This window comes from Felis catus, chromosome B1, assembly GCF_018350175.1.
Source record: "Felis catus isolate Fca126 chromosome B1, F.catus_Fca126_mat1.0, whole genome shotgun sequence".
Classification (NCBI taxonomy): Eukaryota; Metazoa; Chordata; class Mammalia; order Carnivora; family Felidae; genus Felis; species Felis catus.
In genome coordinates, this window is record NC_058371.1 from 135,660,884 (window position 1) to 135,687,266 (window position 26,383).

The 26,383-nt window shown below is 42.7% G+C and overlaps 1 protein-coding gene across 14 annotated transcripts in view; it reads left to right on the forward strand.

Moving 5' to 3' along the window:
- WDFY3 (WD repeat and FYVE domain containing 3) overlaps nt 1-23,984 on the forward strand; it is a 277,594-nt gene extending 253,610 nt beyond the window's left edge. For all 14 annotated transcript variants that reach the window (XM_023252964.2, XM_023252963.2, XM_045056143.1 and 11 more), the window contains 12 exons: nt 259-350; nt 576-788; nt 3,313-3,460; nt 4,698-4,852; nt 5,717-5,875; nt 8,219-8,398; nt 11,786-11,968; nt 13,119-13,215; nt 15,725-16,048; nt 16,590-16,701; nt 17,095-17,292; nt 20,639-23,984. In XM_023252964.2, coding sequence (XP_023108732.1) covers nt 259-350; nt 576-788; nt 3,313-3,460; nt 4,698-4,852; nt 5,717-5,875; nt 8,219-8,398; nt 11,786-11,968; nt 13,119-13,215; nt 15,725-16,048; nt 16,590-16,701; nt 17,095-17,292; nt 20,639-20,762 — 1,985 coding nt within the window. In that variant the 3' untranslated portion in view covers nt 20,763-23,984. The remainder of the gene's footprint in view (nt 1-258; nt 351-575; nt 789-3,312; nt 3,461-4,697; nt 4,853-5,716; nt 5,876-8,218; nt 8,399-11,785; nt 11,969-13,118; nt 13,216-15,724; nt 16,049-16,589; nt 16,702-17,094; nt 17,293-20,638) is intronic.
- Nucleotides 23,985-26,383: the final 2,399 nt, after the last annotated feature.

Consider the following 26,383-nt stretch of genomic DNA (forward strand, 5'->3'; position numbering starts at 1 on the left):
GCATAAGTCAGCATTTTCTGAAGTCATTTGACAGGGCGGGCCCCTCAGTTTTGCTAACACTTAATAATCTCTCTGATGGAATTCTCTAAGGAGCAGACTGAGGGAAATATCAGAGTAGATGATCTCAGAGGGTTCTTTCTGGTGGTAAAATTCCATAGTTCAGGTAATGAATCTAAGCCAGTATTTCTTGGCTACTTTAATGTAAAAGTACTGTTTATCCCATCTTTCATTTTCTTTTTAATTTATCCAATTGCACAGGCTGTAAACAAAATGGCACCAAGCTTGGCGATGTTATCCTTCCACCCTGGGCAAAAGGGGACCCGCGGGAATTCATCAGAGTCCATCGTGAGGTAACGGGAGTACCCTTTGCAGTTGAATTTGGATTTCCCTGGGTCACTGACCACAATACAAAGAGAGGACCTTGAGCAAGACATCACCCATTTGTTCGAATTACAGATATCGTTCTTATAACTTTTTAGTTATTTTAGTTCCTGTTGACCACTGGCCAATTCTTTTGCTTTCTGAACAAGTAATAAAAGTCAGCCTGTGACTGAACCTATGTTTTGAAATTACAGGCTTTGGAATGTGATTACGTGAGTGCCCATCTGCATGAGTGGATTGACTTAATCTTTGGCTATAAACAGCAAGGCCCTGCTGCAGTAGAAGCTGTAAATGTCTTCCACCATCTTTTTTATGAGGGTCAAGTGGATATCTACAACATAAATGATCCACTAAAGGAGACAGCCACCATAGGGTTCATTAATAACTTTGGTCAGATCCCTAAACAGGTATGGATATTTTCATCATTATGCTCTTAGTTTCATTTTTTAAGCTGTAATATTGCTATAGATGATGAATGACCGTATAATATAATAAGTGTAGGCTAAGTGAAGAGCCATGCCACCCAGTAGGTTCAATAGGTTTCTAGATTATTGCTTCCTCCTCCCTTTTGCAGTCCAGATGAACAGAAATATTGTTCAAAGAGCATTTCCCCTCACAGACTAGTGTGGGGCAGGTGTTCCTGTGTCTACACAGCATCTGGTAGGAGGATGGGAAGAGCACAGTCAGGGAAGACGATGGGGTCTTGGGGGCCCAGCATACAGAGGTGGGGTTTCATCCCAATGCCAGTACAAAGCCAGTGCTGACTTTGAGCAGGGAAATGGCATGGCCATATTCATACTTTAAAGATCATTCTTTCCATGTACGTTAATTAACCAGAATTAAAATAGAAACTTAAAGATCATTCTATCTACAGTCTCATACATACACTGTAGGGGAGCCACATTAGGGGCAGAATACCACCTGGGAAGCTCTTAATAGTTGAGGGAACAGATAGTAGTGGTCCGGATTGGATTATTGATACAGGCATGAGCAGTGCTCTGGTATGAGAGTGCATGCTGTGGGAGTGCCTGGAACCGGCCCTGCCCTAGCTGCTCTGACCACTACCTGGAACCTGAACAGAAAGACCCAAGCGCTTAGTCACTCGACACCCAAATGCTATATTGTTCCCTCACCCTCATGATGAGGAAACCCCTGTTGAGAGACTTGATACCATTTTTCCTCCCCATCCTCCAGAGCACACCAGGAGTAACCAGCACTGGGGGAAAGGCCTGCTCTGCTGAGCCATTCTCACCACTCGCCTTTCCCAAGCGCCCTAGGCTCCGCACTTTAGCGTAGCTAGCCTTCTTGGTTCCTGCTGCGGGTGTCTCTGCTGGACTCCCTTCTTGTTTGGGTTTTTTTTTTTTTTTAATTTTTTTAATGTTTGTTTATTTTTGAGAGAGAGAGTGCAAGAGGGGGAGGGGCAGAGAGAGAGGGAGACACAGAATCCAAAGCAGGCTCCAGTCTCTGAGCTGTCAGCACAGAGCCCGACACGGGGCTCGAACTCATGGACCAGACCGCGAGATCATGACCTGAGCTGAAGTTGGACACTCAACCGACTGAGCCACCCAGGCTCCCCTGGACTCCCTTCTTGTTAAGCAACCTGGAGGTTTCCAGGCTTGATGGTTGGGAACACTCCAGAACAATGGCAAGTCTTTGTACTTGGCCCAGCCCTGACCGACAGCAGGAGTACAGGAGTGCCCGCAGTGGTACAGAAAGGTGTCTGGCTTATAAAGAATTGGTTACTTTTTAAAATCATTGGAAAGTCATTGTTAACTGTAGATTGATTTACTTCTGAAAAGTTACCAAATCAGAGTGACCTAGAGTGTGGTGGTAACCCAAGCTTTTAAAAAGCACATGGTCTCGCCCCTACTTACTAAGATGAAAGATGTGTGACATCCCTCTGAGCCTCCTTAAAGTTCTTTCCTCAAATGTAGAGCGTGATCATAGAGTACCTAGTGTTTGTCATGAAGCCTCACTAAAATGAAAACGTAACACCTGGCATATAAAAAGGGCTCAATAGCCTAAATGTCCATCAAGTGATGAATGGATAAAGAAATTGTGGTTTATATACACAATGGAGTACTACGTGGCAATGAGAAAGAATGAAATATGGCCCTTTGTAGCAACGTGGATGGAACTGGAGAGTGTGATGCTAAGTGAAATAAGCCATACAGAGAAAGACAGATGCCATATGTTTTCACTCTTATGTGGATCCTGAGAAACTTAACAGAAACCCATGGGGGAGGAGAAGGAAAAAAAAAAAGAGGTTAGAGTGGGAGAGAGCCAAAGCATAAGAGACTCTTAAAAACTGAGAACAAACTGAGGGTTGATGGGGGGTGGGAGGGAGGGGAAGGTGAGTGATGGGTATTGAGGAGGGCACCTTTTGGGATGAGCACTGGGTGTTGTATGGAAACCAATTTGACAATAAATTTCATATTAAAAAAACCTGAGAACAAACTGAGGGTTGATCAGGGGTGGGAGGGAGGGGAGGGTGGGTGATGGGTATTGAGGAGGGCACCTTTTGGAATGAGCACTGGGTGTTGTATGGAAACCAATTTGACAATAAATTTCATATATTGAAAAAAATTAAAAATAAAAGTTGTTACCTCAGGAAAAAAAATAAAATAAAAAATTAAAATAAAAATAAAAAGGGCTCAATAAATGGGGGTGCCTGGGTGGCTCGGTTGAGCGTCCGACTTCAGCTCAGGTCATGATCTCACAGTCCATGAGTTTGAGCCCCGCATCGGGCTCTGTGCCAACAGCTCAGAGCCTGGAGCCTGCTTCAGATTCCATGTCTCCCTCTCTCTCTGACCCTCCCCGTTCATGCTCTGTCTCGAAAATAAATAAACATTAAAAAAAAATTTTTTTTTTTTAAAGGGCTCAATAAATGTTAGCTTACATTGTAAGATGTGTTCTCTTCTCTCCCACCAGTTATTTAAAAAACCTCATCCACCAAAGCGAGTGAGGAGCCGACTAAACGGAGACAGTACGGGCACGTCTGCCCCACCGGGATCTACAAGTGACAAGATCTTTTTCCATCACCTAGACAACTTGAGGCCTTCTCTAACGCCTGTAAAAGGTGAGGTGATGTGAAGTCAACCTTTGATTCATGATTCCGGAGGAATCCTAGTTTATCAATAACAAATGTGCTTTTCAACGATAGTGTCATTTGTAATAAGTGCTACAGTTCTTGCGATAAATCACCAAATACTTGTTAGATTTTCTCCTTTTCCTTTTGTTTTGCTTTGGGTTTTTTGGCCTATTGGATTTTTCATCGAAAAGAATCAAATAGGCCACCCGGGTGGCTCAGTCAGTTGAGCGTCCAACTCTTGTTTTCTGCTTGGGTCATGATCTCATGGTTCGTGAGATCAAACCCTGCTTTGGGCTCCGTGCTGAGCAAGGAGGCTGCTGAAGATACTCTCTTTCCCTCTGTCTCTAAAAATAAAATAAATAAATAAACAAAACTAAAAGTACCAAACAGGTTTCTCCACCCTGCTAAGATAGTGAAAACTCCTAATATACCAAATCTTGTAGCTCAACTTTATTATTATAGATGTAGAAAAACCTCTGTAACCTTCATTTATACCTGTTCTGCCAGTTTAGAAATAACAGTAAAAAGACTGCATTTTTAATATGCCAACTACAAGTGTCTTTTAGCTAATTTTGGTAGGAGTTATCTAAAAGTACTTATTCAAGTAGATATTTTTCCCCTTAGAATGAAAAAATGTTTTTGCATCGTAATAGTTGTCACTGTTACACAGATCCAAAAAATGGAGCATCGGATTCTGGTTAGTTGGTTAGGCTACCAGCTCTATGCCATTTTGGCTCATTACCCAGACTGCCCTGTGCCAGTTCCACTCACTGCCAGTGACAGTTCTAGAGCACTGGTGGGCTCAGCAGTGTTCCAGTGCAGAGCAGGGAGTCGGGCCTCTTGGGGGACCAGGAAGTCTAAGGCTGGGTATCACCAGTCTAAGGCTGGAGGTGCTGAAGGCCAAGTTTGGTTGAAGGTCTTCGAATGGCATTCTGAAGAGCATCCCAGGTTACTCCGTGCAGAAGACAGGCTGACTGGTAGGAGCCAAACCCAAGAGTGTCAGGAGATAGGAGGGCTGGAAGGAAGTCCTGCAGCACCTGTCCCAGTTGACTGGCCACCCAGCAAAAAGACTCAAAAGCCAAGCTCCTCCTCTAAGGTCATTTTGTCCTAATGTCTGTGTCAGGATGCTTGATTTGTGGTATTTGAGATAACGATCTCCTATATATGGGATTACAAGGTTCATTTTCCTTGTCCCCATTCTAATCTGTTGATTTGTTTTTTATAGAACTTAAAGAACCTGTGGGACAAATAGTGTGTACAGATAAAGGCATTCTTGCAGTAGAACAGAATAAGGTTCTTATCCCACCAACCTGGAACAAAACTTTCGCTTGGGGCTATGCAGACCTCAGCTGCAGGCTGGGAACCTATGAGTCAGACAAGGTTTGCATTGTTTCTTGCTCATTTAATCTTGCTCTTTTGTGGTTTGGATATCCTGCTTGAACTGGGTGGGAAGAGCCCAAGCCCAGGGCTAGTCAGCTGCTCTTCCAGAGCCCAGAGGAAGGGAGAGCTTTGCTGCATCAGATCAGGATAAAGGAGGTAGTGGACAAAGATATGTTTCCTACAGAGCAAGTCTCCTTTGAAAAGTTGTGTACCAGGCTCTAGCAGTTTCCCTCCCACTCAAAGAATTCCTCCAGGAGGTCCTAGGCAGCCAGGTATTCAACATTGCTGACAACTAAAAGAGCCTCTTTTTGGTGGGGTCATTATCTGGCCCACTTACCACTTCTGTACTCTTAAATGACTGATATGAAACCTGTCCCGTAGTATTAGTGCCCTGTGCTCGCTCTCTGCATTCAGGAGGGATCTAGTTTGCACAAGTCTGTGTATTGCACTGGGACACGATTCCATTTAGTTAGCATTCTCATTAAACAGCAGCACTCGTGATTTCCACTTACCTCCAACTGGATACAGCAAACACATCTTTCTATCAGATTGTCCCCTGAATCGCACACAGCATCACATAATCAGAACATCATTTTACTGGACTGGACTAACTGGACACCCACTATAAGCAAAGGCCTTTTTGTTATAGTTTCTAACAGCAGCTGCAGTTAGGAGACTATAGGGGCAGTTCAGGGTGGAGCCTCAGTGGAAATGTTGCTAACGGGAATCCAGCCCAGAATGTACACGGGCATTTGCCTTTGAGGTACCCACGTAGGGGTTCTCCTTCACCCAGTGTGCTCCTTGTGATTCAGAAGTTTGTGGTTCTTGATAGCATGTGTGTCTCACGTCTGTTTTATTTTACAGGTAGTGACTGTTTACGAGTGTCTGTCTGAGTGGGGCCAGATTCTCTGTGCAATCTGCCCCAACCCCAAGCTGGTCATCACAGGCGGAACGAGCACAGTGGTGTGTGTCTGGGAGATGGGCACCTCGAAAGAAAAGGCTAAGACCCTCACTCTCAAACAGGTAACAAATGGAAGACAGGCATGTTCCATCTCGGCTGCCTGCACCTTAGAGAAACTACCAAGCTTCCTTAATTCCAGGGTGCTTCAGATATAAAGGACAAAACCAAAAAAATATATGTTCTTTTGTTAGAAATGGTTTTTGAAAAAAAAAAAAAGGAAATGAAATCAGAAGATACTGTTTCTAAAAATGACCTAAGCTGGTCCTTTTTTAAAATCTGAAGCAAGCCGTCTTTAGGTAATAAATTTTTTAATACATTTAAGTATAAAACATTGGAGCCTTGAACAACACAGCTTTGAAGTTCCCTGGCCCACGTATATACAGACTGTTTTTGGTAAACCCAATAGAGTGCTGTAAATGTAATTTCTTTTCCTTATGATTTTATTTTTAATGTTTATCTTGAGAAACATTTTTTAATGTTTGTTTATTTTGTGCATGCGCAAGCAGGGGAGGGGCAGAGAGAGAGGCAGAGAGAGAATCCCTAGCAGGCTCCATGCTCAGCATGGGGATCCATCTCACAACCATGAAACCATGACCTGAGCTGAAATCAAGAGTCAGATGCTCAACCAACTGAGCTACCCAGGCACCCCTTCTTATGACTTGCTTAATATTTTCTTCTCTTGCTTACCTTATTGTAAGAATGAAATACATATAACATACAAAATATCTGTTAATCAGACGTTTATGTTATCAATGAAGCTTCCAGTGGAGAGTATGCTGTTAGTAATTAAGTTTTTGGGGAGTCAGAAGGTATACACAGATTTTTGACTGTGTCAGAAGTCAGCACCCCTAATCCCCGTGTTGTTCAGAGTCAACGGTATTGTATGTAAATTGGATTTTTCCAAACCAAATTAAATTTGCTATTATTGATTCATATTAATTTTCTTTCTGGGTGATTTCCATTCAGCTGAACTAGTAACTCTTGGATTCTTTTATTTTTCTCTTGCCTCACTTATCATTTGATTACTTGTTATGTACTGGCTCTCATAAAATTTTTCTTAAAGCAAGAAACCTTTTATAATTAAGCCATCATCTTTTAATAATTGTTTTGTTGGTGAGTTTGCAGTATACACCTAAGTGTATTTTGGGATACACTAAAATTGATCCTATTGAGTATCTGTTATGTTCAGAGCATTGTACTGGGTGTTTAAAAATGTAAACCTCCAGTCCTCACAATTCTACAATGTAGTTTATAATCCCTGTTTACACCTGAAAATACCACTGCTTGATGAGGTTAAGACACAGGCCCAAGTCACATTTAGAGGTAAAGCCAGGATGTGAATTCAGTTTTGTGTGCCTCCAAAGCTGTTTTAAAGCCTGACCTGGACAGTGGTGTCTTAAATATCTGTGGAAAGAGTGGAACCCCTTGTACTGATACCACCAGTCATGTGTATAGGTAGGAAACTTCGTTAGTTGCAGAGTCTAAAGGTAGGCCACATAAAAAATATACGTAGTATCAACAAGAACAAATACAAGGTTGACAGTGTAGTCAGCTATCCAAACTCTCTTGCTTACAATATTTTCAGTTTAGAAAATAGGCTCTGAAGCTCCTGGACCAGCCAATAATCCCTCAGTAGAAGATACTTCTTATGTAAAACAGCCTTCCGGGATCTAAGAATTCAGAAAGGATTTATGTATGACAAAAACATTTAAAGCAACTCACTATTTAAATAGTAAATTCTCAGGAACTCTTAACAGTAATCTGAATCTTTTTCCTGAAATGCTCATTCTCCCACATTGCCATTTCCCTGGGTCCTAGTTCTCTTCATATTCTAACCAAAGACAAAAGTTCTTATTCCAGTCTGAAGAGGGATCTCTTGGGCACACATGTCTCCAGGTCAGTAACAGGAGTTCAGCAGACTCATCAGAACCACATTTTCCCCTATCTTTCCATGTACCATAACCATGCAGTCCTCACTGTTTGTGCAGTTTTTTTAGAAACTCACTCAATTGTAGTTCCTTAGACTAACAGAAGATGGTGGCATAAAAGAAACAATGCAGAGTTTAAATTCAGTACTTTGGGGGTCGTTACTGATACATCTCCATGTAGAAATGATACAAAGAAACCCAGACTGGACTGCAGCTGCCATGCTCCCTTCCTTCTAAGATACTAGCCCAGGGCCAGAAAACAAGTGATGCAAAAATGGAGGTCAGAGGCCTCCGGACCTGTCTATTCCCTGTGGGATGAGGCGAAGCTAGTTGGCCCAGGAGAATGAAGACTTTCCAAATGCTGCTGCTCCCGGCACGTGCTCCTGTCATTCCTAAGTGCATCCAGGACCTTCTGGAGCGCCCCCACAGAGTACAGTCCCTGTGATCACCCTGGCTTTTTCCTGTTCTCCTTTGTAGGCCTTACTCGGCCACACTGATACTGTCACCTGTGCCACAGCATCATTAGCCTATCACATAATCGTCAGCGGGTCCCGTGACCGAACCTGCATCATCTGGGATCTGAACAAACTGTCGTTTCTAACCCAGCTCCGAGGCCATCGAGCTCCAGTCTCTGCTCTTTGTATCAATGAATTAACAGTAAGTAGTCGATTGCCCACTTGGTTTATGGTTAGGAGATTAAGTATTTGTGGCTAACGCAAACAAAAAATGACTCCGTTTTCTAACTTGATAGGCACTCATAAATGCTGCTACGTTTTCCTTGATTTATGCAAAAAGTGAACAGATATTAAACTTTGTAACTCAGATAATTTTGTTTTAAAATCAATCCACTGCTACCTACTCTGAAGAGCAAGATTTGGTTCAAAACATTCTAGACTAGGGTTTTTTAAAAGCAAGGAATTTGTAGGATTTGTTAAGAATATTAAAATTGTGTTGAAGTTTTCTTCGTGAAATACAAATTCTTTATTATATAAAATGAAAAGGGTAACATTTGGGTAACCAAACAAGAGCAGAATTATTATAGAATTATTTTCAGAGTTATCCCAGACTTACTAAAGGATGTTATCTCTTCTCAAAAATCAGTATTTTATATATAAATAAGTGAGTCAGCATGAAATAAATGCACTGGCCTCAGAGTCACCTGTGGAGACCGTGCCCTCCTGAGGGGGGGTGAGGGGAGGATAGTCATGCTAAGATGTGTGGGGAAGCAGAGGAAGCTAAGAGTAGGCATACAAAGACTGAGGTCTCTGTGTCTGAGGGACAAGTGACCACATTCATATGTTGGTGATGCCCACATACAGAAATCGGCCTTGCAGACTGACCAGAACTCCCCAGCCTCACCATTCTTTGCTGTGTATGCTCGTTCCCTCCCTTACCCTCAGCACTGCCTTGGGGTCCTCTTGTGTGACGCCACATAGCCGCATCACATCGTCACCCACACAGATAGCTTTTGAGGAATGCTCCATCTTTAATTTCCACCCGAAGATACTAAGTAGTATGCTTTTAGTCAGATACCTAGTAGTCAGAGAAAAAGGAGAAGAAAGAAATTTAGTTCTAGTGAATGACACGTATAGTGTCTGATAATAGTAAAAGCAATCAGACCTGGCATGAGTGGGGAGTATACACAGGGGTAAAAGTCCATTCAGTTTTTGGTATATTTGAAAGGTGTATGGTGTTTTATTTTGTTTTAATTTTTTAAATGTTTATTTATTTTTGAGAGAGAGAGAGAGAGAGAGAGCGAGCGAGCGAGCTTGAGCAGAGGCAGGGCAGAGAGAGAGGGAGACACAGAATCCAAAGCAGGCTCCAGGCTCTGAGCTGTCAGCACTGAGCCCGACACAGGGCTGGAACCCACAAGCTATGAGATCGTGACCTGAACTAAAGTCAGACACTTCACTGACTGAGCCACCCAGGGCCCCTACTTTTTTTTTTAGTTTTTATTTAGTTAGAGTAAGCATGAGCCAGGGAGAGGGGTAGAGAGAGAGGGAAAGAGAGAATCCCAGGCAGGCTCCATGCTGTCAGCCCAGATCCCAACTCGAGGCTCTTTCCCACAACCCATGAGATTATGACCAGAGCTGAAATCAAGAATCAGACACTTAACCAGCTGAGCCACCCAACCTCTCCAAAGGTGTAAGGTGTTTTTAGATAGTACCTTGGATTGGTCCTACAAACCTTTGTACCTCAGAGCTTTACGAAAACATCAGTGCAACAGAATGGTTCTGATCTGGCATTGTTGCTCTGAGTCAAATGCTTAATTTTGAGGACTTTGTTTTGGAGTTGTTCTTAAATACAGAGAATTTTATTTATAGTCCGTTGTTAGCCAAGCAAGTATACACCCAATGGATTGCAGTAGTTGCTGCACAGACCACAGATGTGTTTGATTTTTGTCCTTTTACGGTGCTTTCGTAACCTCTTAGTAATGCATAAAAAGATTTCTGTTTCTCTTCTGTTTTTGAAGCCAGTATCAAGTCTGCTTTACTTCAGTCTGCATTTTGGGCGTAAGCGACCTTGCAACTGCCCTTCTTCTTATGCTCAGCCCTCATAGCCACAGGATTTGCTCTAATGCTCTCTAATTGAGGCACCCTGGAGTACGACAAGAGAGTCTTGCCTGGTGCAGAATGGTGCGGCAGCCTCTGGTCTCTTGCAGAGACTGAGGCCGTTAATTAAAGCACAGCTGCTGACGCTCATTGTCAGAGGTGGTTCAGTGGCTGAATCGGGTAGACACAGCAATGCTTGGCGAAGTATCACTTTCCTTTGGGTTTTGCTTCTGCCGTCTTGGTAGAAGAAGAGCAGAAGGAGGAAAAGAACAGCAGCAAGACCAGCACAGAGGGTGGTTTGGGAAGGCCCCAGGCCTCCTCACCGTGCCACCCTTGGCTCCCCCTTCCCTTTTTTCTTGAGTCGATGCTGCTGTTCAGCTTCCAGTTTCTCCCTGCTTTGGATGACCATCTTCCTATTTCTGCAGGTCCTCGTGTACCTGCTGGTTGTACTGAAATTCACCAGGTCAGTTCTAAAGTCAGTGCCTGGCATTGTGACATCTAAGCTGTCTGAGGGATAAGAGAGGCAGCATGGTGTGGTGCAGAAGTTTCAGGGCCAAAAAGGGCTGGATTCAAATCTTTATCCTGTGACGTTAGGCAAGTAAATCACTTAAGCTCTTTGCACCTGACTTTGATCCCCCTACAGCAAGGCTAGTAAGAGCTGACTCACAGGTTGTTGAAAGGCTGCAGTGAAATGTCCTCTACACTAACTGACACACAGTAGGTGCTTCAGGAAGTATCTTTAATCCCTTTAGCAGTACTGGGTTATATTCTCATCAGATTGGGTACAGCCCAGCTGGTACAGTTTAAGGGAAAAGCTTGTTCATTTCTGTCTTTGGAACCTACAAAAACCTGAGTTTTAACAGCTTAGGGACTCTAAGGGTTTATTCAGTTTGCCAAGAAATGACCTGTGTTCTAATTTCCTTTTTTTCCCTCATCCCCTCCCCCATTCATTTATTCATAATAAGATGAATACAATTTATAAAATAGGATGTTACAATGTTACCAACCTTTCATCTTTATTTATTGAAGAGGGAGATACGCTTCTCTCTAGACTGAAAGATTTCTCTTCTACCTGGTCGTTTTGGCGATTGGATTCATTTTGTAAAATTAAGCGGAGGTGGATTCCTGCCTCTGGGGGAAAGGTATACACAGATTTTGTAAAGGACAGGAGGCAGCAGACGAGTGCATCACCTCCTCAGGCTCCAGGCAGCTTTCCTGTGGAGCGAGCCAGGACTCCGCAGTGCGCTGGGGCGTGAGCTGAGAGTGTGGCAGGGCTCCTACCTTTGCCTCCATGTGAGATCGCCTCGACTGCAGCAGCCCCTACACCATGAATTCTTTAAGAGGCTGCTCAGCGAGCACAGAAATTCCCCAGTCACCCGTCGAAGAACTAAAAGGTTTTTTGAGAGCTAGGCCGAAGATTTACTTTGCTTCTGAACCCAGAATGTGATGTGCAGGGAGCAAAGAGAGTGAAGAGGCTGTTTTACGTTCTCAGGGGGACATCGTGTCCTGCGCTGGCACGTATATCCACGTGTGGAGCATCAACGGGAACCCTATCGTGAGTGTGAACACGTTCACAGGCAGGAGCCAGCAGATTGTCTGCTGCTGCGTGTCGGAGATGAACGAGTGGGATACACAGAACGTCATAGTAACGGGACACTCAGATGGCGTGGTCCGGGTAAGTCCTCTGTGAGGAAACACACTAGCTATTTGCTGCCCCGGTTTACCTGAAGCTTGTGAAGCTGTCCATGGTGGAAAGACCCCCTGAACAGGTTGTAGTAGCGTTGAGCAAACTCTCAGACTCAAGCCTCAGCCTCTGTGTTCTCTGATGCAGGGAACGTCAGTGACTTGGCCCCTTTCCTTCCCATTGAGTCAATCTGTTAGTGCTCCTAACCCCTGGATGGACGGCTTGACCCAACGTCGCTTGAACAGGGTTTCCCTGTCACCATGGATCGCTAAATGTAAATTGCAAAAGTATTGGCTTTTGGGCCTCTCAGATGGCTTCTTAGGGAAAACAGGAACTATTTCTTCTCTGCAGAGAATCACAGAGCTGGAAAGTGCTTTCAGAGGACTCCCATTGTCCAAAACCTGTCTAGAGTTCTGGATGATTTTGCCTGAATCCTAGTTTATCCTTTTCGTAGGTTTCTTTGTATGGGACTTCTGCAGAAAATCTAATCCACGGAGTATTTACTTTTACAGTCTTTTCAAATGCTTGGGTTGTTCTGTCTCAGGAGATTTTCCTTTGTGCCTCTTTTCTTTAATTGTGCTCTTTGTAAAAGCACAGGGCGGCTGATTGCTGCCCTGTAGTCACAGTCACAGGCTTAGAAAAACGAGGCTCCCAGTCCCCGCCACACCACACCCTGCGCCTCAGACGACAGGCATGCCCCGACATACGCTGTCTCCGTGGCAGTGTTTCACACGACTCCATTCATGAGGCCTTATGGAAAAGCTCCGTGGCCAGATACACTTGGGGATCCTGCTTAGTGCATGCCTTCTTGGAGACCTAGACCATATATTGGTGTGTGTGCAAGGCTCTCCGAGGTTTTTGTAGGAAATAAAATGTGCTTAGTTGAACCATGTTTTTCCAACTTACTTGACCACAGTCCTTTTCCCTCTGCCACGAAACACCCATTAACATCTCATGGAACCCAGTTCTGGAAGCACCGTGTGTACACAGTCCTCTCCCACATTTTTCAAGATAGAGGGAAATTTAATTATACATAATAATAGAAGATATCCGCTTAACCCCAAGAGCTCATCTTCATCCAGTAACATGTAAATTGTTCCCTTAAGCTGCTTAACTTTTTTATTCTCATACTTAAATTCAGTTTTGGCGAATGGAATTTTTGCAAGTTCCTGAAACACCAGCTCCTGAGCCTGTTGAAGTCCTAGAAATGCAGGAAGACTGTCCAGAAGCACAAATAGGTATTCAGTCCTTTTTAATTATTCGATAGTTTTCGTATTTTTTTAAGTCACTCTGCATAAATTTACATTGAACAACATGAACAGTAGCCTGAGGCTGGTGGGGCATTGCTGCCCGAAGCACGACTGCCCCCTAGCGTGTGAAGTCGGAGGGCAGGCGTGCAAACGTTCCTCCAGTTCACTGGGCAGTACTTGGTGTGCTGGTGTCTGTAGTTGGCTTCCTCATCCCATAATAAATATGGTTGCTAGCTTCCCAGAGTACCAAAGGCTTGGACTTTCAGCTCTGAAAATACAAAACAGATCTGGGGGACATAGTGGTGGACAAGTCAGATGGCCCTCAGTCCCAGACCTGTTTTACCCATTGCCTGTCAGGCTCAGTGTGGATGACAGGGTGGCATCGTGTTGGCAAAGTATTCATGGAGGCAGACCAGAATCCCCACTCTTCAGCCCTGCTGAAGAAGGGCTTTTATTCAGACTGAAGCCTGGCACTCTGTACCCTTACTATCTGTGATTTGTGAAACACTTGAAAATTTTCCAAAGGAAGATAGAAATGATTGCTACACAGAATGATTGGAAACAGTGCCGTGAACCCAGGCTGAGATCCGCTTAGGGTTGCTCCATTCCAGAGAGGTTACCCTCCTTTGATTTAGAACGATTGGTTCAAGAGACGTCCTGGAAAGGAGCAGGATTTTAACTTTGACCTTCAGGTTGTCTCCCCATGATTAATTTTTAGTACGCTGGGAGTTCAGCATGCGTTTGATGAAATGAAGGGGTTACTAAGGGGAAAGTCTTATCAGAAAGGCATAAATCACTTCCCTTTGTAAGCCAAAAATAGTTTCTACTTTCATTGCCAGAAAACACATGATCCAGTGGACAGGGCATTTATGATTGTATTACCTTAAAGCATGTAAATTTCTACATAGTCCATTGAAGCTCCATTAAAAAGGTTTTCTGGGCGTTTGGGGGCATAAAAATTCAGTTCAATCCAGTAAGTATTTGGGGTTACCTGTTGTGTGTAGACACCGGGTTAAGCAGTCCAAGGAAAAGTGGGTCTGTTCCTTTAACAAAGGTTTTAAGTGAGAAAATGAGATGAAGAAGTGAGGTAGAAGGAGGAGGTCTACCTCAGGAAGGAGAAGGTCAAGGTGAAGAAGGAGGTCACATTCAGGAAGAAGAGATACTTCTATCTTCTATGTCTTTGTTTTTAGAGATTCATACTGTGGATGGAGTTTGATAGCGTGGCAGAGGGAAGAGCTGCCCACAGGGAAGGATTGACTTGCAACAACTTGGGAGTGGCATGGCATGAGAGCAGTTATCTGGGCAAAAGGGAAGGCAAGCCAGTGTTGCACTGGAAATCAAAGTCATTTCAAAGACTGCTTGTCAAAGAAGACCTTAAAGCTCATAGTTATAAGCCTTTGCAATGAAAAACAAATCACCCAACTTAGCCAACTAGACTACCAGTGTCAGTACAAGGGAGGCAAACTGTCTTGCCAAAAAAAATATGTATAGTGGGCTGGTGCTGCACATTTGTTCTTGCGCTCCTTTTTTTATAACTCTATATTTTTATTTCTTACAAATTTTCCCTCCAGCAGACTCTATCGCAAGAGAGTAGGGAGTTGGGTTGAGGAAATGCATAACACTGGAAAGAAGGAAAAAACCCACAAAATCTTGGATTAAAGCTTTCGTCAATAATTGATTCATCTAGATTTTCATTTATACTGACTGCTATATGGAAGGAACTGTGCTTGGGGCCCCTTCCCACAAGCTGGCCACTGTCTTATGGAAAGATTATCCAAAAATAATAGTCTGGGGTGAGAATTCAAAGACAAGAGGCATATAGCTGTTCAAGGAATCCACAGGTAACATTGGGAAGCACTGAGATTGGGAAGAGGTGTCTCACAGGGCCAGGGCACATGCGGATTAGCCATGAGGAGGAGTAGGGCTGCTTGGAGAGTGGAGTTCTTGCTGCCCAGCCAAACCTTGCTGGGGAGTGTGTGGCAGGCATTGAGAAATTCACAGAGTCAGGTTTTGGCCAGATTGGTAAAGAATGATTGTCAAGCTAAGAATTTTAGCCAAAGCATTCTTTTGGACTCAGAAATTCTACCTTTTTTTTTTTCTTTTGCTATATTGAATCTAGCTGAAAATTCTGGGAATTATTTCCTTTTATTCTTTTCCTTTATTTTATTTATTTATTTTTTTTTTTTTTGAGAGCGAGAGATAGCAGGGGAGGGGCGAGAGAGGGAGAGAGAAAGAATCCCAAGCAGGCTCCCCTGGCATGGGGCTTAATCTCATGACTGTGAGATCATGACCTGAGCTGAGATCAGGAGACACACGCTGAACCCACTGAGCCACCCAGGTGCCCCTTCTTTTCTTGTTAAACTTACCTGAAAATATCTTGTGTGTTATGTCTTAACTGGTAGAGGAAAAATACCAGTGGGACAAAGCTGGATCTGACCACAACATGTGTGTGTGCGTGTGTGTGTATATTTACTAATTCTCCCAATGCATTACCCAGGGCAGGAAGCCCAGGACGAGGACAGCAGTGATTCAGAAGCAGATGAGCAGAGCGCCAGCCAGGATCCCAAGGACACGCCTAGCCAGCCCAGCAGCACCAGCCACCGGCCCCGGGCAGCCTCCTGCAGAGCAACGGCCGTCTGGTGCACTGACAGTGGCTCCGATGACTCCAGGCGCTGGTCTGACCAGCTCAGTCTGGATGAGAAGGATGGCTTCATATTTGTGAACTATTCAGAGGGCCAGGCCAGAGCCCATCTGCAGGGGCCCCTTAACCACCCTCACCCCAATCCCATTGAAGTGCGGAATTACAGCAGATTGAAGCCTGGTAAATTGAAGTCTGGTGTCTGTTTCTTGCTCTTTGTGGGGGGTGTGCAGGTTGGTGGAGTGAGGCAGTGGACTCTGGCTGTCCCTGCGCCTGTCCCTGTGACTTCAGCCACCCAGAGACAGCCGTTTAAGTTTCTTATGTGAAATGGACTTTGAGATTCTATTTACTATATGTTGGGCACTTCTTAAAGAACACCTGACGCCAAAAATTTCATTCATTCACATACCATAAAAGCTTTTGAAAATGGTCCAGTTACTCATTACAGATAAATAAATAAAACCGTATTTGCGGGTTTTGCCTGTTACAAGCTTTGCCTGTTAGAGCTCAGGTCCTCAGTTGGAGAAATTCGATCTTCTTGCATTGAAGATCTGCTCATCTCTGCATTTATCTTTTCGAATGAGGTCTTCTCTGACCTGGCCCTTTATCGGTGTTAAGCTAGAGTGCTTCACCTTCAAGTTGACGCAGCAGCTACTGGGAAGTGGGACCGTATGTTGTAGCACCCTGACTTCAGTGGGTCATGTCTTGCACTTGTGCATTCCAGGGTACCGGTGGGAACGTCAGCTGGTGTTCAGGAGTAAGCTAACTATGCACACGGCCTTTGATCGGAAGGACAACGCACACCCAGCAGAGATCACCGCCCTGGGCGTCTCCAAGTAAGTGCCATTCCCTTCCAGCCGCTCCTCCCCACTGAGTCATTTGCTTAGCCCAGGCCCAGACATCCCAGACCAGTCTGTGGGGAAAAGAGGTTTCGTTTGCAGTATCAGATGTTGCTTAAACAGATGAACCAGAAGAAGAAACCTGCCAGCGTGTGGATTTTAAAATCTGTTCTTGGAGGTTACGGCAAGTTTGATCCAGAGAGTTGAGAAGAAAGTGCACATTTGGGGCTCAGTTCTGTTTTTGTCTCTTCATACACGCAGCCCCCACCCCAGCACACACATCCACGGAAAACTGGAGAACCTCAAGAGTGACGGAAAGAGCTTTTCAGCCGTGTGGCAGTGCTGAGGCCTTCCCTGAGGTGACTCTGTGTCGTGTCGTGTCTCCTGTAGGGATCACAGCAGGATCCTCGTTGGCGATAGTCGAGGCCGAGTGTTCAGCTGGTCTGTGAGTGACCAGCCAGGCCGTTCCGCTGCTGACCACTGGGTGAAGGATGAAGGAGGTGACAGCTGTTCGGGCTGCTCCGTGCGGTTCTCTCTCACAGAAAGACGGCACCATTGCAGGAACTGCGGCCAGCTCTTCTGCCAGAAGTAAGATGAGATGTTAATTATGCCCTGCATGGAGCTTCTCTGATTTGCTCCAGGGTCCCTACCCCACAGTGTTGTGTCAGCCTAAACCAGCCTTCACTTTCTCATTTTTTTTTTTTATCACATTTGTGAAGTGTTTCTGTCATATTGAAAAATAGGGAGGGGCACCTGGGTGGCTCAGCCGATTCAGCATCCAACTCTTGATTTCAGCTCAGGTTATGATCTCACGGTTTGTGAGTTGGAGCCCCACGTCAGGCTCTGCAGTATCAGTGCAGAGCCTGCTTGGGATTCATTCATTCATTCATTCATTCATTCATTCTCTCTCTCTCAAAATAAATAAACATTTAAAAAATATGGAAATAATCATTACAAATACGTGGTCCCCCATGACTCAGAATAGAAGGTGCTACTCTTCCATCAGATTTGCATATAAAACATTATGGATGTTCACTCTTACCAATCACACTTCTCCGTGTCTTATACTTTGAGCGCATGTTGTCTCCATAAAAACCACCATGTGTTTCCCGTTTTACATAAATACAGCATACTCTCTGTACCTTCCCTAAACTTCCCTTTTCTTACTCAACATTGTTTTTGAAGTCACTCATGTAAATAACTATTCTAATATTTTCATTTTAACTGTTGTCCTAGATTTTTTTGTATGGACATACAGAGTTTATCTACTTCCCTTTTGATGGGCCCTCACAGGAACTTTTCCTTTTACCCATACTCTGAACGGCGCTGCAGCTCACATCTGTGTAAATGCCCTCTTTATGTGCAGCGGAGTTTCCATAGAGGAGGTACCCCAGGACAGAATGACAGATCGTACACACACTCTCCAGGACCGCAGTGCTGGTTGACGCCACCTCAGGCAGGATATGCGGGCTCTCCCAGGTCTCACCCATGCCTGCAGTTGCCATACATTTTCCCTTTTGCCAGGCCAGTAGCCAGCAGAGCTTGGTGGTTTCCACTTGCAGTGCTACTGAAGTGGACCCTTTTTTCATATGCTTACAGGGCGTTGGCACTTCCTCTCGGCTGATGTGGCCCATCATCCTTTTAGGTTTGCTTGGGTTTTTTCCCCCCCTCTACTTGAGTTCTTTAGATGTTCTGGGCTCTTTGTCTTTCATTACATCTTGCAGATACCTTCCGCCAGTCTGTGATGTACGTTTTCACTTTATATACGTTTTTTCTTTCACATAAGGGTTTTGTTTTGTTTTTTTAATGCTTATTTATTTTTGAGAGACAGAACACTAGCGGGAGAGGGGCAGAGAGAGAAGAAAACACAGAATCCGAAGCAGGCTCCAGGCTCTGAGCTGTTAGCACACAGCCCGATACGGGGCCCGACCTCACGAACCGCGAAATCGTGACCTAAACTGAAGTCAGAAGCTTAACTGACTGGGCCACCCAGGGAGTGTCTCATAAGTTTTAATTTTGTTGTAATCACATTTATTACTTTTTGTGATTTTTCCCTTTTTTGTGGCTTAAGAAAGCTTTCCCTGTCTTGAAACCATAAAGACAGCCTTGGTTATTTTCTTCTAAAAGTTTTGGGGTTTTGTTTTTCATGCTTAGGGTTTTAGATCCAAATACATTTGGAATATACTTGGAGTTATGGCGTGTAGTGGGGATCTTTCTCATCTCCAGTTGTCCCCCCATAATTGATTTGGATGCCATTTCTGGGGTCCCATCTATGGGGTCCCATCTATGCATGTACAGTCCCATCTATGCATGCACTGGGGTCCCATCTATGCATGTACAGTTCTCACTTTACATGACAGAAAAGGGAAAGGATCCTGTAGGCAGAAGTCTCTAAGGCTTACATTGTTTTACTGTAGAAGTACTTTCACAGAAACCACGGACTGGATAATTGTTTTTGAGCCAGTTATTGAAAAGGCGGTGGTCTTTGGGTTTACACTGACCAAATGCTCACTGGGTTACTGTCCATTCTGTCATCTCAGGCAAGTTACTAACCCTCTCTGAGCATATTTTTCATCTGTAAAAATGTGGATAATTCTACCTCTCCTCGTAGAGGTGTTGAGAGAATTCAGTGAAATCATGTGCATGAGTTTTGGGAAACACCAAGTGTGGAGTCTGGCAATACAGGTGTTCAGTAAAAGATGTTATTATAGCTTTTTTTTGTTTTGTTTTGGTTTTTTTGTTTTTATTTTCCAAATTAATACCTTAAACCTTTTTCTTGGGAAGTCTGATTCAAGATCAAGTAGCCACAATGTCAGTGCCAGCCATTATTCCTTATGGGACTTTCTATGAGATTGGCAGAGGATTCTGTCTTGTGGTTCTGTGCTTTGAGAAGCACACTCTATAAAACCTAGCAATCTAGGAATTTGTGGTAGTCAACACCCCATTTGTACACTGGCACACATTGTTCTTTGAAGTGTTTAATTTTCAAAATATTGTTTAAAGGTAGGTAGTTCTTTAAATTTTCCATTGCTATCAGATGTTAGATGGAGGTTTTATTTGAACAACCAGCTAACAGTGATTGATTATGATAGAGCAGGCATGGAAGGAAGAGCTGTCTGGGCGGGGCCTAGCGCTTCTGAGTGTCTCCTCAAAGTCCAGGAACAGCCCTTTAAACTCCTAACGCTGGTGGCACTTCAGTTATTCCCTGGACACCTTTACTGGTAGATTAATGGATGAAATACAATTCTCTATTTCAGTCTTGTGAAAAGGCAAGCTTAGAGTGATTAAATGCCACATCCAAGGTCATACCCTGCTTTATTCCAGGAATAGGAATACTTTTTAAAGAATTTGAACACCTCGTAAGTAGAGTCTTCTTCAAGGAATTCTGTCAGGATAAACAGAAAATGAGAACGATTGGACTAGACAGAAAAGCCAAACTACTGTTCAAGAAATGACTGAGGAGTGGATCACGGGGTGTTTAAAAGCCCAAAGGAACTTGATAGTGACGTAAGAGTCTTTTAAAACGAGTAGTAAATCTTCTGCCACGAGAAAAAAGGCAAGCTCCAAGTAAAGACACAGGCTTCCCTCCTAAGTTCATAGGGCATGAGAACCGGTCGCACAGGAAGAATGGCCTCACAGCTGGTTAGACCCCTTGGCTTCACCCTGTAGGAAAATCTTAACTTTAAAAAAAAAAAAAAGGAAATTCTCTCCAGTCAAGCATATAGCTTTTCTTGGTTCAATATTACTTTTCTTCATAGATGGAAACAAATAATATGGCAGGTTGTTTTGGTCCTGGGTCAACCACACGACACAAACCAATGGGTCTTTGGCTTTATAGCACAGGCTTTCTGTTCAATTCTTAAGTTTGTATTTCTCAATGCCGTGATCAACCACGGAGAGTACCTGTAACTACTTGATTTTGCCTTTCCCTTAGGTGCAGTCGGTTTCAGTCAGAAATCAAACGCTTGAAAATCTCATCCCCGGTGCGCGTGTGTCAGAACTGTTACTACAATTTACAGCATGAGAGGGGTTCAGAGGATGGGCCTCGGAATTGTTGAAGATTCAACAAGCCAATTGCAGACCGCGGTCCGTAGACCCCCTTCCCGATTCCTGGCACGGCTCACAGCTCAGAAGGCATCAGAGCAGTCTCCGTTTACGCCTCTCTTCATGCCACGTGTTTGAAGCGTTGAATTCAAAGGGATCAGTGAACAAGCGGGTGTAGAGTGCAGTAATGGGGCAGACACTGTTCGGGTGAACAGCACAAGAAGAACAGAAGGTGGTTCCTAGGAGCGACTCTTCCAATATCCGATTCTCCCTGTTACCAGTAGCTGTCTCCAAGAGAAAATCCTCACATATTAACTGTCTTTTCTTGCGTCTCATTTTTATAGATCTACTCATCCTTATTTGGAAAAACCACCACCAACAACAAAAAAAAAGGCTTTTAGAAAATGGTTGTAAATCTGACTTCTTTGCAAGTAACTGTGTATATTGTAAATAGGTATAAAGGCCTTTTTTTCTAAATAAGGACTTAACTGTCTGTAACATGAGACTTCAAACTAAACCACTAACTCAGTGAACTACTTACTTACGGTTTGTCTGACATCTCTCACAAATTAATTATAAATATGTTTTTTAAATCCTCAAAGACATTATCTGTGGTCTTTTTTCCCTTCTTTCAAACCCAGCCTCTGTGCCCGATGTCCTTTCTTTCAAGTTGCCCACAGTATCTCCACTTAAACTAGGCTAGTAACCAAAATAATGTGGACCTTCTTTAGGAAACAGTGTGGGAGAATAAGAGTCCTGCCATGAGATAGCCTGGAAATAGCTGGGCATCTTGCATCTGGCCGTGTGCCACCTCAGTGTTGTTCCAGTGTCCTAAGGCCCCTTGTAAACTTCTGTCCGGACTGCTGTGTGGCCATAGCGTAACTTCGTAGCATTGCATAGCGGTCGGTGGTCACGTGATTGATGCAATGCAGGAAACAGCCCTGCCTCAACTAATGGAAATATTTTTGCATGTAACCCAAATTAGCTTCTCTTGCATAGAACATAATAAGTATGTGTCTTTGGTGACACTAATGTTCTACTATAGCTTATTTTCAAAAAAGGGTAAAACATGAAAAAAGTGTACAGAATTAACGTATAAACCTTGTTGTAAAACTGGATCATGTCAGAACTGCTTATAATTAACCTTTACCATTTAATGCCATCTACCTGAAAACAGTGAGATTTATACTGTATCAATGTCTATTTTTTTGTTTTTGCTATGAATATAATTACAGTATTTTAATATTTAGTTATTTAATTTGTTCTACTAGTTGGATACAGAACACACAAATCCAGGGAGACTAAAGCTGGTTGGGGCTAAGCGAGAAGTTTAGTTTACAGACAAAAAGGCTTTGGTGGTGGGATTTTTTTAAATGTGTGTTATGTACATATATATATGTGTATATATATATAAAACAAATGAAACAACTAATCTAGATTTTAACATTTTCAGATATTTAGTGATAATATTATGAACAATTCTAAAAGCCCTGTGATTTGAAAAAAAAATGTAGAATTATTTATGGCCCAAGCAAGGAAGGACAGACCTTCACATGCTCATGGAGGTATCATACAAAGGACAGTGGCTCTGGCTTTCCCAACTTTTCATCTTTAGGCCCTGGTGACAGGCACACTTATGCACTAAAATGCACATATATGCACATGCATTCAAAAATAGGCATTGGTACAATAGTAACCTTGTACCTAATGGGCTGAAACCAGCTTAAGAACAAATTTGTTCTTCCTGATAACTAGGTCTCCAAGAGAAAATATAAAGGCTGCTTTAGTGCCTTATGCTTACTAAATTTAAACCTTTATTTACCTAGGTTTGAGCCTACAGTCTATTTATGATTACATATCAAAATCGATTAATACACTTCCATTTCTAAAAGTTCAAATACACTTGTTAATAAAAGGATTATCGGCATTAATACTTCCACTTGAAGAAAAGTTGTGTTGTTTTCCTTCCTGTCTTACTCCCCTCCCCCACACCCCTCCCTGCCCACCATCTTACTCCAATTCTAATAAATAATGCTGGATGTTCAACAGTGGCAGGAATTGTGCCATCACGTAACCGTGGGCTTCGCCCCTGTCCGGCCCTATAGATGAGTTGTAGCAGTGTTATTCTACACTTTTTAAAAGAAGCGTCCTCCTCGTGTTTATGAACCGTGTTTACCCCAAACCCAATGGCAGAGGTGTTCTTTAAAGACTTGAATATATGAATGTGTGTATGTAGTTACTTAAAGGTTATTCCTCTATGTAATATGAAGTTATATGGGATGAACACTTTTAAACTTTCCGACACAACTTCCATAACTAGAAGGTGGAAACCAAAACCCTCATGATAGTATTTCCTCTGGCAGCTGGTGCTGTGGGCAACTGTTTTATTCGGTGGACTTTCTTTTCTTTTTGCTTTCTAATGCAGAACTCACAAACCACTCACACATGCAAGTACACTCACATACATCAACTAATCGTTTCTCTGGATGTCTTTCTGTGTTCCATGTAAATTTGTTTACCGACGCATATTCTCAGCATGTACATCCACCTTTGTGTGGCCTGTATTCTTTCTCTGAGAGTACCTCACAGGGCCCTGCCTGATCGTTGTAGCTCATTTGTTCATTCATCCATTTATCCATCCACCCATTTATTCTAACGTCTGTGTATAGTGTGCAACTGTAATGTCATGCTTCTGAAGAGGAAAATAGCTGCCCATAGCAGCCATCCGTCTGGATAATAGCAAAACCCTCTAGATAAGTTATTTTGCACTTTCTTATGTATAAAGTTGGTAGAAACTTATTTTTGCTTTGTATCATTTAAATACATTTTGTTTTGGTAAATGAACTGTGTATAAACTATTTATGCCGTTAAAACTGTTTTTAGAAAGTATTTTTAATTTCAGCAAGTTTGGTTACTTGTTGCATGACTATTAACACAGCTGACTTTTTGTGTCAGTGCAATGTATATTTTTTTGTCCTGTTATTAACTTGTAAGCCCTAGTAATGGCCAATTATTTGTACAGCAACAGAAGTAAATTGAAGATACTGGCTAAGACTGGATTGATTGTGGACGTTTGTACTATACTGCAGAATCCAATATCTGTTCTTTGGTGGTTATGTAAAAGGCCTGAAGATTTACTATCTAGTGTGCAATCTGTGATAACTGAATGTTCATTGTATATCTGTCTCTGATGCAAAAAGGTAGAGTAACACAATTACAATACATGATTAAATGCAGTAGTCCAGGTACTTTTTTTTTTTCATTTCAAATAAATACCTACTATTTACCACCCAAAGAAAAAAAAGTTGTTTTTAAGCCAGTTTATTCAGGGAAGGAAAAACAAAACAGAAGGCAAATAAGTCCCTCAACTTTGTATGGTTCTTTTCTAGTTGTGAATCTTATCTTTCAGAAGCTCCTGCTTACAGAAATGCTTGTTGTGAGGGTCTGGTTCAAGCTCTGGTTTGATCCGTCCTTAAATGCTTTCTGCATTGAGCTTCCCAATTGTGCTGACTTCCTGGGGCTGATGAGTGTGTGTGGATGGATGGCCGCAGAGAGAGGCAAGTGACTTCTGGAGACACGCCTACAGACTTGAATGGACCCAGGGACAAAGTCTGCATCGTGTAGTTTTGGCTCTTTTTTACTGAGCCTTGTTCTGTCTCCATCACATTAGGAAAAGTAAGCAACAGTAAATCATCTGTCTCCTCTCCCTACCATATTCGTATCAGGAATATTTTGGTATCCTGCCCTTTTTCTAGAAGCACAGCATCTACTGTCATAAGCTAGTCTTTACATTTCGGTCTTCAAGAGTTAAGGACTCACAAATCCATTCCTTTGGCCACTGGCTTACTTAATTTTAAAACTGCCTTCCCAATAAAGAAGACTATAGAAAACACTTTTTAAATGTATATAGGCTACGTTAGCAACTTTATGTTTCCTCTTTCTGAAGATAACTAACAAAATCCCAGTTCAATTGAAGCTTGAACAGCAGTGTCCCAAACTTGAGGATATAATGCCTATTACAAATGCCACCTCAGTGCAACTCCTTTTAGAGGCAAAGATATCGGAAGGCCGAGAACTTCTAAGACAACAGCCGCTTAGAGAAAACAGGGTAGTTACCATTTCTTTAATGCAATATTCCTAGTTCTAGTGACCTCAAGAAGATGAGCAGTGCTGAAATTCTTCGGGGCTTAAAGAACAAACGTGCAAATGATCGCTAAGTCCCGCATCTGCTGTTTGCCTCTCCTCTTTGATAAAATTACATCTGCACCCCTCATTTTAGCCTGTTTGGAGCATCGAAGAGGAACCAGGCCAACAGAATAGGTCTAGCATTGGCTTAGTCTTTTTTGCTTTATCGCTGTTCTCATCTTCCCCACCCATTGCAAAGCTCTTTTTTATTTATTGTTCCTTTTGACTTTTGCTAGAAATGGCACCAAGCCGAGCTACCACACTGAGAGCCAGCCTGGTGTTTTGGAGAGCCTGGAGGTAGGAGTGGAGAGTTGGAGGCTGCAGTGGTTCCCCAGCCTGTGAACTTGAGAAGCCCCTGTTGAAATGCCCTCAGTGCATCAGATTTTCCTGTGTCCATGGCTACCTGTGAGGAGGGAGGGGTCAAGATAGTGCTTCCTCAACTTTACGGTTGTAGGGCATTTTGATCCTTAAAAACCATCAAGGACCCTAACGTTTCTGTTTATGTGGTTTGCATCAATCAATAGTATTGTATTAGAAATCAAAACAGATTTTAAAAATATATGTATTAATTCATTTATAAGTAATGATAATAAAAGTAATAAAATGATAAAAAGTAATAAAATATAATGATAAAACCATTATACATTTCAATGGGGGGGGGAACCTAAACCAAAAAAAAAAAAAAATTTAGTGAAGAGTGGAACTGTTTATTACAATTAGCAAATTTCTTTAATGTCTGGCTTACTTAAACACAGGTGGATTCTCAAATCTGCGTCTACATTCAATCTTGTGATACTTCATTTTGGTTGAAGCATATGAGGAAAATCCAGCCTCACACAGGTATGTGGAGAAGGGGGATTCTTAATAGCCTCTCCAGATTATTGTTTTTTTAAAGATAATGGTTTGTTTCTTAAAGCTTGATGACTCTATGGCGTCTGGAACTACATCAGTGAACTTTTGATACTTGTTACTTTAAAGGCCATTGGTCCATCTGGCATTGTGACTCCATCTTTTTTTACCCACGCATCCATCATTTAGAAAATACTGGTTCACGGATGTACCAAACTACATGACTGCTACTACTGAAATGTGTGTAGATCTTCTAAGAATTTGACATGTTGCACTACAAAATATATTTTAAAAATCATTTATAATATCAAAGTATCACAAGCAGTCTCTAAGGAAATTCTAAGTCGAACTCACATAGTGGATACAAGTTTTCTAAAAGTAGAACTTTTGCTTAAAACCTAAAATTTTATCATTGGTGACAGTTTGCTGTTTTCTTTGAAAAAACAGGGTCACTTTGTTAATTTCAAGAACATCTCTGCCAAAGAACCCCAGTTTGTCAGTTCTTCAGTAAACACCATGTGCAGTGAGAGAAGCAGCTAGCTCAACTCCCAGCTCAGTTGGCCCAGGACTTTTCTTCCAGACCAACATTGTACTTGGGGAT